General features: G+C 47.7%; 3 protein-coding genes across 3 annotated transcripts; 2 read left to right on the top strand and 1 right to left on the bottom strand.

The window, feature by feature from the left end:
- Positions 1 to 24: 24 nt before the first annotated feature.
- LOC117898031 (coiled-coil domain-containing protein 39) lies at positions 25 to 3167 on the top strand. Its single transcript, XM_034807169.1, has 3 exons — positions 25 to 399; positions 459 to 2415; positions 2481 to 3167. The coding sequence occupies exons 1-3, from the start codon at positions 148 to 150 to the stop codon at positions 3149 to 3151; spliced, it is 2880 nt and encodes a 959-aa protein (XP_034663060.1). The 5' UTR covers positions 25 to 147; the 3' UTR covers positions 3152 to 3167.
- A 799-nt stretch (positions 3168 to 3966) lies between these two features.
- LOC117897259 (zinc finger protein 696) lies at positions 3967 to 6030 on the top strand. The gene is given in 3 exon segments (XM_034805983.1): positions 3967 to 5013; positions 5015 to 5306; positions 5372 to 6030. Coding segments are annotated over 3 exon segments (1578 nt in total). The 5' UTR covers positions 3967 to 4233; the 3' UTR covers positions 5878 to 6030.
- Positions 6022 to 7986, bottom strand: LOC117897258 (RNA polymerase II-associated factor 1 homolog). Its single transcript, XM_034805982.1, has 3 exons — positions 7827 to 7986; positions 6797 to 7763; positions 6022 to 6722 (listed from the first exon to the last, which is right to left on the bottom strand). Exons 1-3 carry the CDS (start codon positions 7898 to 7900, stop codon positions 6054 to 6056), a joined length of 1710 nt encoding a protein of 569 aa, XP_034661873.1. The 5' UTR covers positions 7901 to 7986; the 3' UTR covers positions 6022 to 6053.
- Between the last annotated feature and the right edge of the window lie 5167 nt (positions 7987 to 13153).

Raw genomic sequence — 13153 nt, 5'->3', positions numbered from 1 at the left:
AGCGAACATGGAAACGGAAATATAAATCACAAATACAAATCAGAATAGTCTCCAGAATAGCGCCAAGCAAACACACACAAAAACCGGAAATCCTAAAGTTTTAGAATATTATATGAACCTCTCTAGAGGCAGCAATTCCCAATTAAGATGAATGAAACGGACGACATGAAGACGGCATCGCTGGATGACTTTAAGATGGAGGCAATGGCCTCCATGGGGTGGGCTGTGGATGCCGATATACCCATGGCTAATGCCGAGAATCTGGCCATCCTCAAGGAGCTGGAGGGCATGAGGCTCATGAAATTGGAACTGATGCATTACATGAATATGCTGGATGAGCGGGATCAGCGGGTGGTTAGGCATACCAAGAACATTGAGGGAACCATCCAGCAGAATGTGGTAGGTAGAAAGGAGTTGCAAGTTGCAAGGATAACCACACTTTTCGAACCCCCCTGCAGACCCTGTACAATTCACTGCAGAAGGATGTGGTGAAGGAGGCGCACAAGGTGCAGTTAGTTATACTGGAGCGCAACAAGATCAAGGAGGATCTGCGCAAGACCCAGAAGGAGCTGGAAGAGTACACCGAATACGCAGAGTTCACACAGCGCAAGATCTGCCTGAACAGACGGGAGATCGATGATCTGACATCGCGCATCAAGAGCGCCAAGACCACGCTGATGGAGTGGACGGAGGCCATGGAGGATGGCAACAAGGGGTACCAGTTGATCGAGAAGTACTATCTGGACGATCAGCAGAAGGCCCGAGAGTTGAACACGCGCCGCCAGCAGCTGCAGGCGGACATTGACAAGCGTCGCAAGTTGGTCGTCCAACTGTACGACGAGCAGAACACCCTCGAGAAGAACCTGGAGCGAACGGCATGCCTGTATAGGGCGGCGCATGTGGAGCGCCGCCAGATGGTGGAAACGTGGAAGAACGCCGTCAATCAGATGACCCAGCGCGAAAATGACATCCAGCGCAGCGAGTCCGAGTGCGCCATGCTGATGGAGGAGGCGGGCGCCATCGCCCAGCAGTACAAGCAGCACGACCAGCAGTTGGACGAGGTCATCGAGAACAATCGCCAGGTGGAGTACGGCATCGAGGCTCTGAATGCCGAGACATCGGACATGAAGAACCTCATCCAGCAAGTGATTGATGCCGCCATACTGAAGGATCGCGAGATCGACTCGCTGCGCAAGGAGCTGGAGAATCTCTCCAACCGGGTGCACGTGCAGCGCATGGAGAATCGGAATTTGGTCAAGCAACGAGAGGCCAAGAAGCAGGAGATCGAGGGCTTTGCGGCTGTGATGGAGCAGGTGACGGGGCGCCTGAAGTCGCTCGAGAACAAGGCCCTGAATGCCGATCAGCGACTGAAGATACTCGAGGATATGATGGAGAGCGAGGAGGAGATGCTAAAGAATCTGGAGAAGGAGCAGCAAAAGGTCAACGATCTGCTCTTCCGCACCCAGCGACAGGTGACAGAGCTGAAGGACGAGGAGAAGACCCTCCAGGTTCAAAACGACTCCCTTGCCTGCACACTGGCCGCGCTGAAGCGGAACCAACGTCAGGTGAACCACGAGCTGCAGCGACAGACCGAGATCCACTACAATCTGTGCTTCAAGTTCCTGGAAGTTGAGCGCCGCTACGCCCTGATGAGTGGCAGCCAGGACGATCCAGAGGTGGAGGAGCGCAACCTGAAGATTCTGTCCAATTTGGAGCATGAATACGAGAAGCTGCAGCGCCTGATTGCCACCACAGAGGCGCAGAACAAGAAGCTAAACTACAACATGAACAACATGGTCATCCAGTACAACGCCGACGAGAAGGAGCTGGACATGGTGCGGTTCAAGATCAAGGAGGCGCAGGTCTACTGCGAGGGCACCGTGAAGCGCCTGCGCATGAATCGCTTCGAGAACTCCGAGCGGATTGTCGAGCTGAATATGGTGAAGATGCGCTGCAGCGACCTGGAGATTGGCATCGGCGGCTGCGACCAGGGCTCGTATGACTTGGAACAGCATCGCATCGTCTTCCAGCGGGCCATCAAGGATCGGACTGTGGAGCTGCGCAGCCAGGAGGATGTCCTCCAGCTGAAGCGCAAACATCTCAACGAGGAGCTGAGCACCCTGAAGGCCGATCTGGGCGAACGCAGGAAGCAAATCGAGGCCATGCGCTCGCGCTTCGAGCTCACCTCTCGCCTGCTGGGCAAGAACGATGATGGCTCTCTCGTGACCAGCACCCAGCTCAAGGTGGAGAGCGCCCAGAGCCGACAGCTGATGGCCGACGAGGGGGATGCCCTGAACAAGAAGGTGCTCAAGGCCGAGCAAGAAGTGATTGCGCTGGAGAATACTCTGCGACAATTCGATCGCTCCAACAATAATTTTCGCAAGACCTTCGAGCCGGCGGACGAGAACTCAAAGGGTGAGTGTTCATATCCAACGATTGGGTAACTAATGATCTCCAATGATCCACCTTCTTTTGGGTAGATCTGGAACGTGCCGAAGCAGAGTTGAAGCAGTTGGAGGAAGCCTACGCCAGGGATGTGGCGACGTTGAAGCAATTGCGCTGCAAGAAAAATCGATATGACCAGAAGCTCACGGCCTTGAAGGGCGAGGAGGATGACCTGATCACACGCCTCGAGGAGGCCAAGAGACAGCGGGGAGAGCACACCGAGGAGCTGGAGAAGCTGCAGCGGGATCTGGACGATCAGCGGTCGAAACTGGAGCGGGCCAACCGTGAGATTCGCATGCAGCTGCGGGAGATCAAGCAGCGGCCGATCAGTGAGGATTTCCTGGAACATTTTGAGCGGGATCTCAACCTGCAGGAGCTGGAGGCGCGCAACTCCAAGGCGCTGAACATGCTGGTGGACATGGCCAACAGCGATGAGAATGGCCCCGAAATCATTGACCAACTACTGCAGAAGGGCCTCAAGCTGCCCCAGCACTTGAAGCGCACTCGCAGCTGTGTGTCCTGGAAGACTCCCTCGTCGTCGTCTCAGGATGCTGGCTCCTACATCAGTGCCGCGGGCAAGGGCTTCCTGGCGGGCATCAGTGCCCGTTCCTCGGCCTCCGATTTGAGCTCCCTCAAGGATGACAGCTCCAGCGCTTCTGTCTCGGGTCTCAGCATTATATCCCTCGAGTTTCCCAAGCTAAAATGATTTCATTTGTATTTTATACCATTTGTTTCTCTGTTTTTGTGTACTATGATATCATAATTACGATTTTATTTTATTTTGTCCGGTCCCAGGCCCGGTCTTCACTTGCTTGGCCATCGAACTGTTTACAAATCGACCGTCTAATCGGAACAGCAGGGAAATGCGTTGCCAAAGCAGGCCCAAAACAAGAGGAGAGAGCGCCAGCCATAAAAATAGCAACCCAACAAATCCCAACAAATTGTGCTACATAGATACTTTATTTTGGTACGTGAGTGTAGCCTAGGGTATGCACATTTCTTATAAGCAAAATGCCCACGAATACCCTTATGGCAGCAAGCAGTTCTACAAGCAAATCATTTCATTGAGATTATACAAATTTTAGCACAAGATTTGCTTGTCATAATAAATAATTGGGAATGGTAAGAGAAGGGTATATCCATTTTGTACTTATAACTAGAGTAAACAAGTACGAGAGATTATCCTCTAGATTTACTTGAACCCCATGGCAGTGCCATCTGTCTAAAATTATAAATTGCTGCTGGCTTTTAAGTAATCTGGCAAATGGCATAAACATATCATATGCGCATTGGATTGGCCCCTTCCCTACGATGAGTTACAAAGACAGCCACAAAGGCAACGAGGCCGTTGCAACAACACAAAATATATCGGACAAATGCTATATCTATATATACAGTCTTTCAGAGAGCGAGTAGAGAGAAGAGATCGAGAGAATCGAATCGGAACGAAACGGGAATGTTGGAGAGATGTGTGGATGAGTTTTCAGTGTGTTTTCGAAATGCTTTCTGGGGCATTTCATTATTTTTCATTATTTCGCCTCGCTGGCATCATCGGGACCGTGAATCGGACGCAGATCTCGCTCGCTCGCTGGGGATCGGCTGGGCCTGAAAATTTTTAAAAATTTTCACTGCAAGTATTTATAGAAAAATTCTGAAAGAAAACCCGTTTGAGCATTCAGTGTTCTCGTGGTGGCATGGACTCCTGACGAACCGTGAAAATCCCCACAGAAAAAACCAAAACAAATATTTTAAGATTTGCATAAGACGCGAGTGAGTGTTCGGTTGGGTATGTGTTCCACATCGGTGCTGTGTCCCCTGTGCGCTGTGCCCAGTTTCGGGAGCATCGATGCACTGCAGCAGCGGCTGATCAAGGCGGCCAATGGCCCCTTGGCCTGTCCGTTCTCCAACTGCAAGGAGCTGTTCCTCGGCCTGGACAAGCTGACGATTCATCTGTTCACGCACACCAGCCTGATGACCGACAGTCCTGCTGCCACAACCCCTGCTGCCGTTACGCCACCAGCGGCCCCACCAACTGCTCCGACTCCTGCACCCAAGCGTAGGGGTAAGCGCTCAAAGGGAAAGGCTGTGGAGCCAGCACCCGCACCTGCAGCCGCTCCACCTCCAGCGCCACCAGTGGCCGAGCCGCCGGCCAGCTGTGACATCTGTGAGTTCAGTTTCCGGAACCAAGAGCTGCGAGACATGCACATCCGGCTGGTGCACGAGAATGGGGAGGCGGAGGGTCCCCAGCCGGAGAAGGAGCCCCAGCAGGAGCCCTACAAGTGCCACCTTTGCTCGAAGACGTTCCGCATGAAGGGCTCGCTGCGAGTGCACCTCAAAGTGGTGCACATGATGGGAGTGCCGTGCTCCAGCCAGAGCGGGACCACCACCAACCGCTGCAATGCTCCCTCGCCGAAACTAAACATTTGTGACCGCATCCGGCACAAGGAGGCGACGGCCAGTGGCAGTGGCCCCGCCTCCAGCAGCACCAGCTCCCAGCCGTATGCACTCAGTGGGGCGCTGAGCATGCTGCAGCAGTCGCCAGCGTCACCAGCCTCGCCAGGAGGCAGCAGCCAGCAGCACGACCAAGCTGTGGGAGTGCGATGTGTGCACCAAGTCCTTCACCACCAAGTATTTCCTGAAGAAGCACAAGCGCCTGCACACCGGAGAGATGCCATACACCTGCGAGATCTGCGCGCGCACCTTCACCTTCCAGCAGTCGTACCACAAGCATTTGCTCTACCACAGCGAGGTGAAGCCGCATGTGTGTGCGGTGTGCGGGCGGGCCTTCAAGGAGCTGTCCACGCTGCACAATCATCAACGCATCCACAGCGGCGAAAAGCCCTTCAAGTGTGAGGTGTGCGGTGAGTGCAACCTTTAGGATCCTTTGGGGAACTAAATCAAATAAAATTTTTGCTTTTAATTACAGGAAAATGTTTTCGTCAGCGCGTGTCATTTCTGGTCCACACCCGCATCCATACGGGCGTCATGCCCTACAAGTGTGAGGTCTGCCAGAAGACTTTCCGCTACAAGGTGTCGCAGCGCACGCACAGATGCCTCAGCGATGACAGCCAGACGCCGGAGCAGCTCATCAAGGCATTTCTCGAGGGCAGCGAATCGCCGACGCAGCCCTCGCCGGCCAGTGCCGAGATCGCTGACATCAATGGCTGCGGCGTGGCGGACACGGACCAGGAGGCGTTGCTCTCCCAGACCATCGACGACATCGTTGTGGAACAGTGCCAGAAGCTGGGCATCTGTGGCGTCGAGCCGCAGCAGGCACAGCCAGTGCCCCTCGATGTGGCCGGCATACACTTCAATGGCAGCAGTTCGCCGCTGCAGCAGCTGCAGAATCTGCGCCTCTATTCCCCGCAGCAGGTGGAGATGCCCAGCTCGGATGGGGACATCTTCAAGCGCTTCCTGATGGACGCCACGTAGCTCTTCGTTTGAATGTTAATGTTACACTTTTGTGCCTTGTCCGTCTTACATTGGCTTACATTTCGTTATGATTCGTGAATGCCCAGCGATAAATCGGAACAGACCCGACATGGCTGGGCTTCAGTTCCTTGAATATATTGAATATTTTTACTCTTACAATGGGGACTCTTATTTGTTTACTCCTCGTCTGAGGCGCCGCTGCCTGAGCTGGAGCCGGAGCCACTGGGCGATCCACTTCTCGAACGGCTGGGCGTGCGCGAGCCAGAGCCGGAGCGGGAGCCAGAACGGGATCTGGAGACGGACTTGGAGTGCGAGCGAGAGCGGGCCTTCGAGGGTGAGCGAGAGCGGGAGCCCGCCTTGGAGGGTGTGCGAGAGCGGGAACCGGACTTGGAGCGTGACTTTGAATGCGATCTCGACCTAGATCTGGCCGAGCCGGCGCCAGACTTCTGGGATCCAGCTGGTGAATTGGTGCGCGATCGGGAGCCACTGGGTGAGCGTGTGCCAGACTTAGACCGGCTGCTGGCCCGCGACCCAGACCCAGAGGCAGAGCCTGAGCCAGAGCTGGAGGCGCTGCGGCTGCGGGTTTTGGTCCTGGATCGAGACTGCCGGTCACGTGCCACCTGGGCAGGAGAATCGCTGCCAGCGGCTGGCTTGGGGGTTCCAGGTGCTGCCTCGGCAGCCTTCTCTTTCTCTACAGCTGGCGCTGGGGTGGGCTCCTCGTCAACATCCATTTCCTCGTCCACCTGCACTTCGCCCTCTTCTTCCTCGCCGGGAACCTCGAGCTGGCGCTCGCGATAGCGTTGCATGCGATGCTCCACGGCCTCCAACGGGCGATGATGGACCACCTGTGGGAGGATGAATAAAGAGTTGTAATTGGGATTATTTTGTACTCTACGAAGCACCCAAAGCTGGCACTTACCAGCTTCGTATTGTTGGGCTGCTGGCCAACTTTGACGCGTCGCTTATTGAGACGGACGCGAGTCTCCAGCTCATTGTAGTAGATGCCGTCTTGCCGCATGACAAAGAAGTAGTTCTCCTCGTAGCCCTTGGAGGCCTTCGTCTTGACATTCCAGTTGTACTCGCGGGCAATCTTGTACTCGTACTCCGCCTCCTCGTTGTAGAGTTCACCGGCAATGAAGTCGGCGCGTCGCTTCTCAAGTGTTTGCTCCGTGGGCAGGAAGTAGGCGACAAACTGTTCGCCACTCTCGTCCATCACACCACGAATCATCGCCTGGGACATCTCCTCCAGCTGAGAGGGCACGTTCTTGCCCACAGGAGCAGGATCGCTGTCGAAAATGACCTGAGCGCAGGGATACTTCCAGTTGGTAAAGTCGGGGAAAACGGGCAGCACCTCCACGGGCACCACATTCGGCTTGGAGTAGTGCTTGGTGATGTCGGTCTTTGTGTCCAGGAAAGTCTTTTCGATGGCCTTAATCTGCGCATCGCGATCCAAATAGAGCGTCTCCTCGCGGAGAGACTTTTTGACATTGTACCCCACCTTGGCTTCGATGTTCTCGAGATTTTGCGGCTGGAAGCGCGTTTGTTCCGTGGAAATGTACTCGGATTTGCGCAACCAGGACACTGTACGGGAATGTTGGCGCGAACGCACCGAATCTGTGGGCGCCAGGGTCTCTTCCTCCAACAGTTTCTCATCAGCGGGATCCAGCAGTGTCATGGAATCTGCTTGGTACAGCTCCCGATTGATGAGGTCCACCGTAACGCCCAGATCGTGCTCCGTCAAGACATCGTACTTGAAATTCCTCTCCAGGGACGTGGGATTGTACTGCACAAAGCGATTGCTATCGAAGGGGTATTGCAAAAACTTCAGGTCGAAGGGTATGTCTGGCAGATTGTTGCCATATTTCACACGGCAAATGATTTCCGATCTGCAAAAAGAAGCAACATCTTGAGTGGGTGTCTGCATGTTTCTGCAGTGTTTTTTTACTTACTTTCGTTCCGTTTGCCGCTGCGGACGTTTGTCGGCGCTGCTATTTGCCACTGAATTGTTAATAGTGGGCGGCATATTGCTTTAAACTCTTTTTTTCTGCTAAAAATGTATAAAATGCATTTAATTTAAAAAGAAAAACAAGCCAGTGTGACAGCGTATTTATCGATGAAGTAAACTCGTTTGACCCTTATAAATATACCAAAATATACCTTTTATTTTCCAAATATACCGTAAATATACCGAGCAAAAACAAAACGCAGCCCACTTAACTCGTTTTTTTAAACATCTGGATGCTATGAAACCGCAATTCATTTTTCAGTCGCCAAGTAACTAAAATTAATTGCGGTTTAACAGCATCCAGCTTTTGACACAGTGAAAAAACATGGAAACCAGTTACCTTCTACTGACTTCTGTTCGCCTGGTACTTGGTCTGAAAATTGTCCAGTTTTCGGCCATTTCAGTGAAGCAATTTCAAAAGTTCACAGTGGCGTCCCAACACAGATCGGCCAATTCTCGAACTACGTTATTTTAGTTCGAGAAATGACCGTCTTCATCGCGTGGGCGCCACTGTGCAAAGAGGTGACTGTCAAAATTTGACAAAAATAACAGGAGAGATTTGTTTTGTTGTTTTCTCCTTTATTTGTAGTCCGTCCAGGATGTGCCACGCCCCCTCGTGATCGGCACAATGTCCTTTGCGACCAGTTCGGGTGCAAGGACATTAAGGATAATGCCATTTTCACGTTGTTTTTTCTTTTTAATCTCTACAAGGCTATATATACAAGGCTGTTTCCTGTCGAAAAACGACATGTCACGCCTCCGCGGGATCGGGAAAATGTCCCGGATCACTACGGGTGCTAGGACATTAAGGATAATGCCATTTGAATATTGTTTTTCTATATAATCCCCTTCAACGCTATAACTCGGCTGTTTCCTGTCGGATCAGGACATGGCATGCCTCCTGGCGAAGGTACGAGTCTCCTGTATCGCTTGAGTCCATCAAGGACCACAAGGACTGCAGGATATGGCTGTCCTACGCTATTTTGTAATTGGGAACTTTTCAGCCTGAAAGTATGCTATACTTTTGAGAACAAAAGCAGCCCCCAAAAGATACTTCAGTTTATTGCCATCTGCCCCTGACACGTCTCTGCCGCTGCCTCTGCCTCTGCCGCGACTCTGCCCTGACTCTGCAGTGTGTGTTTCTAGGGGAGGGTGGCGAGCTAAAGGAGCGTGTTGGCGTGAGTAGTGTTGTTGATGTAAATGACAGATGAAGAAAAAATGTAAAATTTGACAAATAACCGCTAAGTTGCAGATGTAGTACTGAGTGCCGGGTATAAAAGTTGTGACGCGTAAGAAGCGTCTCACACATCCCTTCTCGTTAGTTATACTTACATTATAACATTCCCTTACATTCCCTATACGCAATAAATAAATAGAACTGCCATACATTGTGCCCGCCCTCCGAAACAATTTCAAAACAGACCGAATATTATATACATACCATAGAAGGGTAAGATGCGATAGTTGCTTCATCGAGCATGCTAACCCAATGCTATCGATATTCAACCGCAATTTAACTTGCCAACATTTAAATAAAATATATGACCTACGCGATTACAATTAATAATGTTTATTATTTATATTCATAATAATATTAATAATAATAATAATATTATAAATATATATATTTGTCCAAGTTGTTCCCATGTTAAAATATGAAGGGATGAGTCGTATAGACGGTACAAATCAATTAGATTTGCGAATTTGAATGATGCAAAATTTTTATCAATGGAATTTCTATAAAATAGGTTTCAAATTAAACAGAGGAATATATTTTACCAGACCTGTCTAAGATGAAAGTACTTTTGGAATATATTGTACATTTGGGCACGTGTTACTTGTCGGTTTTGCTTTTTCATAAGTCTAAATCGATAATACACTCGCAATAAACCGTAAAATTGCAATAATTATCATATAAATTACTTATTTTTTCCACAATGCCGTGACGGCTCTATATATCTCAGTAATAAAAATGACTCGTTACTTGATAAAGGTTTTTACTTTGATCGTACTTTGTATGGCCGTACTTCAACCTGCTGGAGCCAGGTCCATGGACTTCTTTTCGCGCCATAGTACCTTCCTAAAAAATCCAAACTACATAAGTAAGAGTAACTTTTTCGAAGAGATGGCAACACTTTGGCTAAAGGAGCCACTGCCACGTCCGCATCCAGGGGTTATTGCTTATTAAAACGCTGATGATTGCTCCTTCGACGAAGTTGTAACACATTTCCCTGTTAGCCATTTACATTATGCCCCATATACCATAATGATCTGTGAAATGGCAAGAGTAAACAGTGCCAACCCGACAGATTCCCAAAGCAAATAAACACAAAAGATCGCAAAATAAATAAATTAGCGACAAATAATATTTATTTATTTTTTGTGGAAAAATATGATTGTCACCTGTTTCTTTGGGCATCAAGTGTATGGGTGCTGCGAAAAAGTTCCCTCCTGTCGAGTTCAATAACAAGGTGAAGCACGTCTGAAGGAGAGCGAAGAGAAATACTGTATCTGTGCGATTTTCAATCATTTATTTACATCGAATATTAACGCCGACAAAATAATCGTCACAAGGAATTAGCATTTGCTTGTTGATTGATAGCACATCTGAAAGAAAATTAAGAAATCAACAACTCAGAAATCAAAAAGCAATTTGTCAGCGATGAGCATAGATCTGAGAGGTGAAGGTAATGTATTGTTTATGAAGGGATTGACAGAACAGAAAGAGAATAAGAGATTTTTAATGTATTTATTTGAAAGTTTTTACGAGGATGTAAACTTTCATATCGGGAATTAAACCTGCCAGGTTTTAATTCTTGTCTGTTTTTATGATATTGTACAGCTCATCCTCTAACCTACATTATAAAATTGTAGTGCATCCCCCTTAATACCCAACGTACGAATTTTCCCCTAGTTCACTGGAAATGTTTATAATTTTTCATTGATCAGTACAATTATTATTCCAAGCAATTAGATTCAGCTCACTTTCAGAACAGAAAGAGAGAGTGAAGTCAAGGTAGAACAATGGGACTTGATTATTTATAGTTTGTTTTAGTCATATTGCCCGCGCCATCAAAGTGTGTTTATTTTGCTCTAAGCTCGTGGAAACGTGACACGTTTCATCTGTTGTGTTTTGCTTTTCTGCGTAATTAATAATTACTGTCAATTAGTAATTATTGTTTAATCAATATGTCACATGATGGTCAAGATGGTCAGAAAGCCAAAATGCCAAAAATCGAACCAGTTAGGGTTGAGTTTTTTCGAAGATCAACCAATCAATCAAATTAATCAAAGCAACTAAACAAAACAGATCCAAAAAAGTTGCAAATCAATCGAGCATGCGCAACGTGCTGCCAATCTGACATATAAGAAAATTTCCATACATGCTCGTTACCAACGTTACCGACGTTCTGCCGGTCTCAGTCTCGTATCTGGATCCCGATCGAGTGGCGCGCGCTCGGCTTCAGTTTCAAAAACGGTTTACATTTTGCAACAAGCGCTAAATTTGCTGCGCAAACATCAACGGGCTTTACGCCGTATTCGCAGGTTCACCCCGAGCGCCGTTCTTTTCGATCCGCCGTTTATTAACATACATGTTTGCTTAATATATATACTAAATACACAAGCCAGTTGGGTGACATGCCCGTGTCGGTGTGTGAGTGGAAACTACTAGAGTTTTTGGCACTCTAAGTGTGAAGAGAGCCAACGGATCTGGCATGAGTTCAGTATCCGTTTAATGTTCACAGCGAATGGTAGCAGGAGTGTGTCCCCCCAAACCCCCAAAATCATTTATCAGATGTGCCTGCATATCCTAACCAAATAATGATTACCAGAATAGGAAAATCCTTCTGACTGGATATCAGTGATCTGTAATAGGTAAGTTTAGTGTCTTCAATTTTCACAAAGTGCTCGAATTCATTCTATTATTCCATACAAAATTTGACCGAAATTAACACAATTATTTGTTCATGAAACAAGCGTGTGTGAGCAGTAAATTTATTATAAATTTATGAAGGTTGCAATTTGAAGTGTTTTCGGGACTGATAAATAATTTATTATCCTCCTAAAACATTACTTTTAGCGCAGGAAAGTTTTCTATAAATTTACGAAGTGTCTAAAGAAGAATTATTAAATTAGATAGATCATAAAATCCTGCATCAGCCAAACACCTGTGCTCTAATAAAATTGATTGAATGTGATCCAAGGAATGATTGGTTGGTTTTAGTATGTTTTTGAGGCACTACTCAAAGAAGGAAAGCCAGGTAGAAAAGGCTTTTGTGTTATAATAGTAGCTCTTCTAAATGTATATATTTTGTTATATCACTTTAACGACACTATTTAGGCCGACACAATATGAAATCACTGATCTACACTTTACTTTAGCTATTGCCACAATAAATCGATGATTTACGGCTTCTTAAATATAGTTGCGGCACAAGTATAATTAATTATGCATACAAAATTAATAAGTAACTGTGGGAAATTACGGAGTTCTGTCGAAACGGTTGAACAGCCGACCTGGAAATTCTCCTGAATAATGCATACTGGAAAGTAAACTGAGAATCTCTGGTTTAGTTATTGTTTCAACCCGAGAACGGCCGGACAACACGTGTTTGAATTCGTTATGGGGTCAGTGCACTGTCCGTTATGGGGGAAATCTGTATGCTGCAATGCGTTAGTTGGATTAGTCGATTATATATGTATGTATGTACGTTTGTCGCTTGGCTGCCTTTTACCAGGAAAGTCGACCAATCATTGGAAAATACAAATTAAAGTCTCAAAAGGGAATTGAACAAGTGACTGAATCTAAAGTATTAATAAGCGTACAGTGTGTTTCAAAAGAATAAGAGCAAGTCAATGGTGGACAAAATTATAAGCCAAACGAGGAATCCTTAGAATATGTAAAGATAGGTTCAAAGTTGCTAGCTTAATTTAGCTAAACGGTTAGGAGAAAAATCTGAATATTCACCTTTTCCTACAGCATTGAAACGCACTGTATAAAGACATCTGTCAACAGGTGTCAGGGGAACGCTCATGAGTGGCAATAACCCACAACGTCACTAGAATTATGCTTTTTTCTTGGCACTGAGTCAGCCAGTAGCTGCTTCCATTGCTGATTCTGCAGTAGTCTCACAGCCTCAGACTCACTCTGATTTATTCCCATTTAATTAATGGCAAATGTTCTTACTACAAACTAAATTTCATTTGAGACAGATTATGAGGTTGTAGCATGTGTTAGATGCAAATGTGGAATTAATGCTGAATTATATT

This window comes from Drosophila subobscura, chromosome O (genome assembly GCF_008121235.1).
Source record: "Drosophila subobscura isolate 14011-0131.10 chromosome O, UCBerk_Dsub_1.0, whole genome shotgun sequence".
Lineage (NCBI taxonomy): Eukaryota > Metazoa > Arthropoda > Insecta > Diptera > Drosophilidae > Drosophila > Drosophila subobscura.
This window is presented reverse-complemented; position numbering and strand designations above follow the sequence as displayed.

Excerpts from the sequence above, each read along its gene's own strand:
- LOC117898031 (XM_034807169.1), top strand. The coding sequence starts at position 148 with ATGAATGAAACGGACGACATGAAGACGGCATCGCTGGATGACTTTAAG. Across the intron at positions 400-458 it reads GAACCATCCAGCAGAATGTG|ACCCTGTACAATTCACTGCA; the intron begins GTAGGTAGAAAG and ends ACCCCCCTGCAG. Across the intron at positions 2,416-2,480 it reads GGCGGACGAGAACTCAAAGG|ATCTGGAACGTGCCGAAGCA; the intron begins GTGAGTGTTCAT and ends TCTTTTGGGTAG.
- LOC117897258 (XM_034805982.1), bottom strand. The coding sequence starts at position 7,900 with ATGCCGCCCACTATTAACAATTCAGTGGCAAATAGCAGCGCCGACAAA. Across the intron at positions 7,764-7,826 it reads CAGCGGCAAACGGAACGAAA|ATCGGAAATCATTTGCCGTG; the intron begins GTAAGTAAAAAA and ends TTCTTTTTGCAG. Across the intron at positions 6,723-6,796 it reads AGCCCAACAATACGAAGCTG|GTGGTCCATCATCGCCCGTT; the intron begins GTAAGTGCCAGC and ends ATCCTCCCACAG.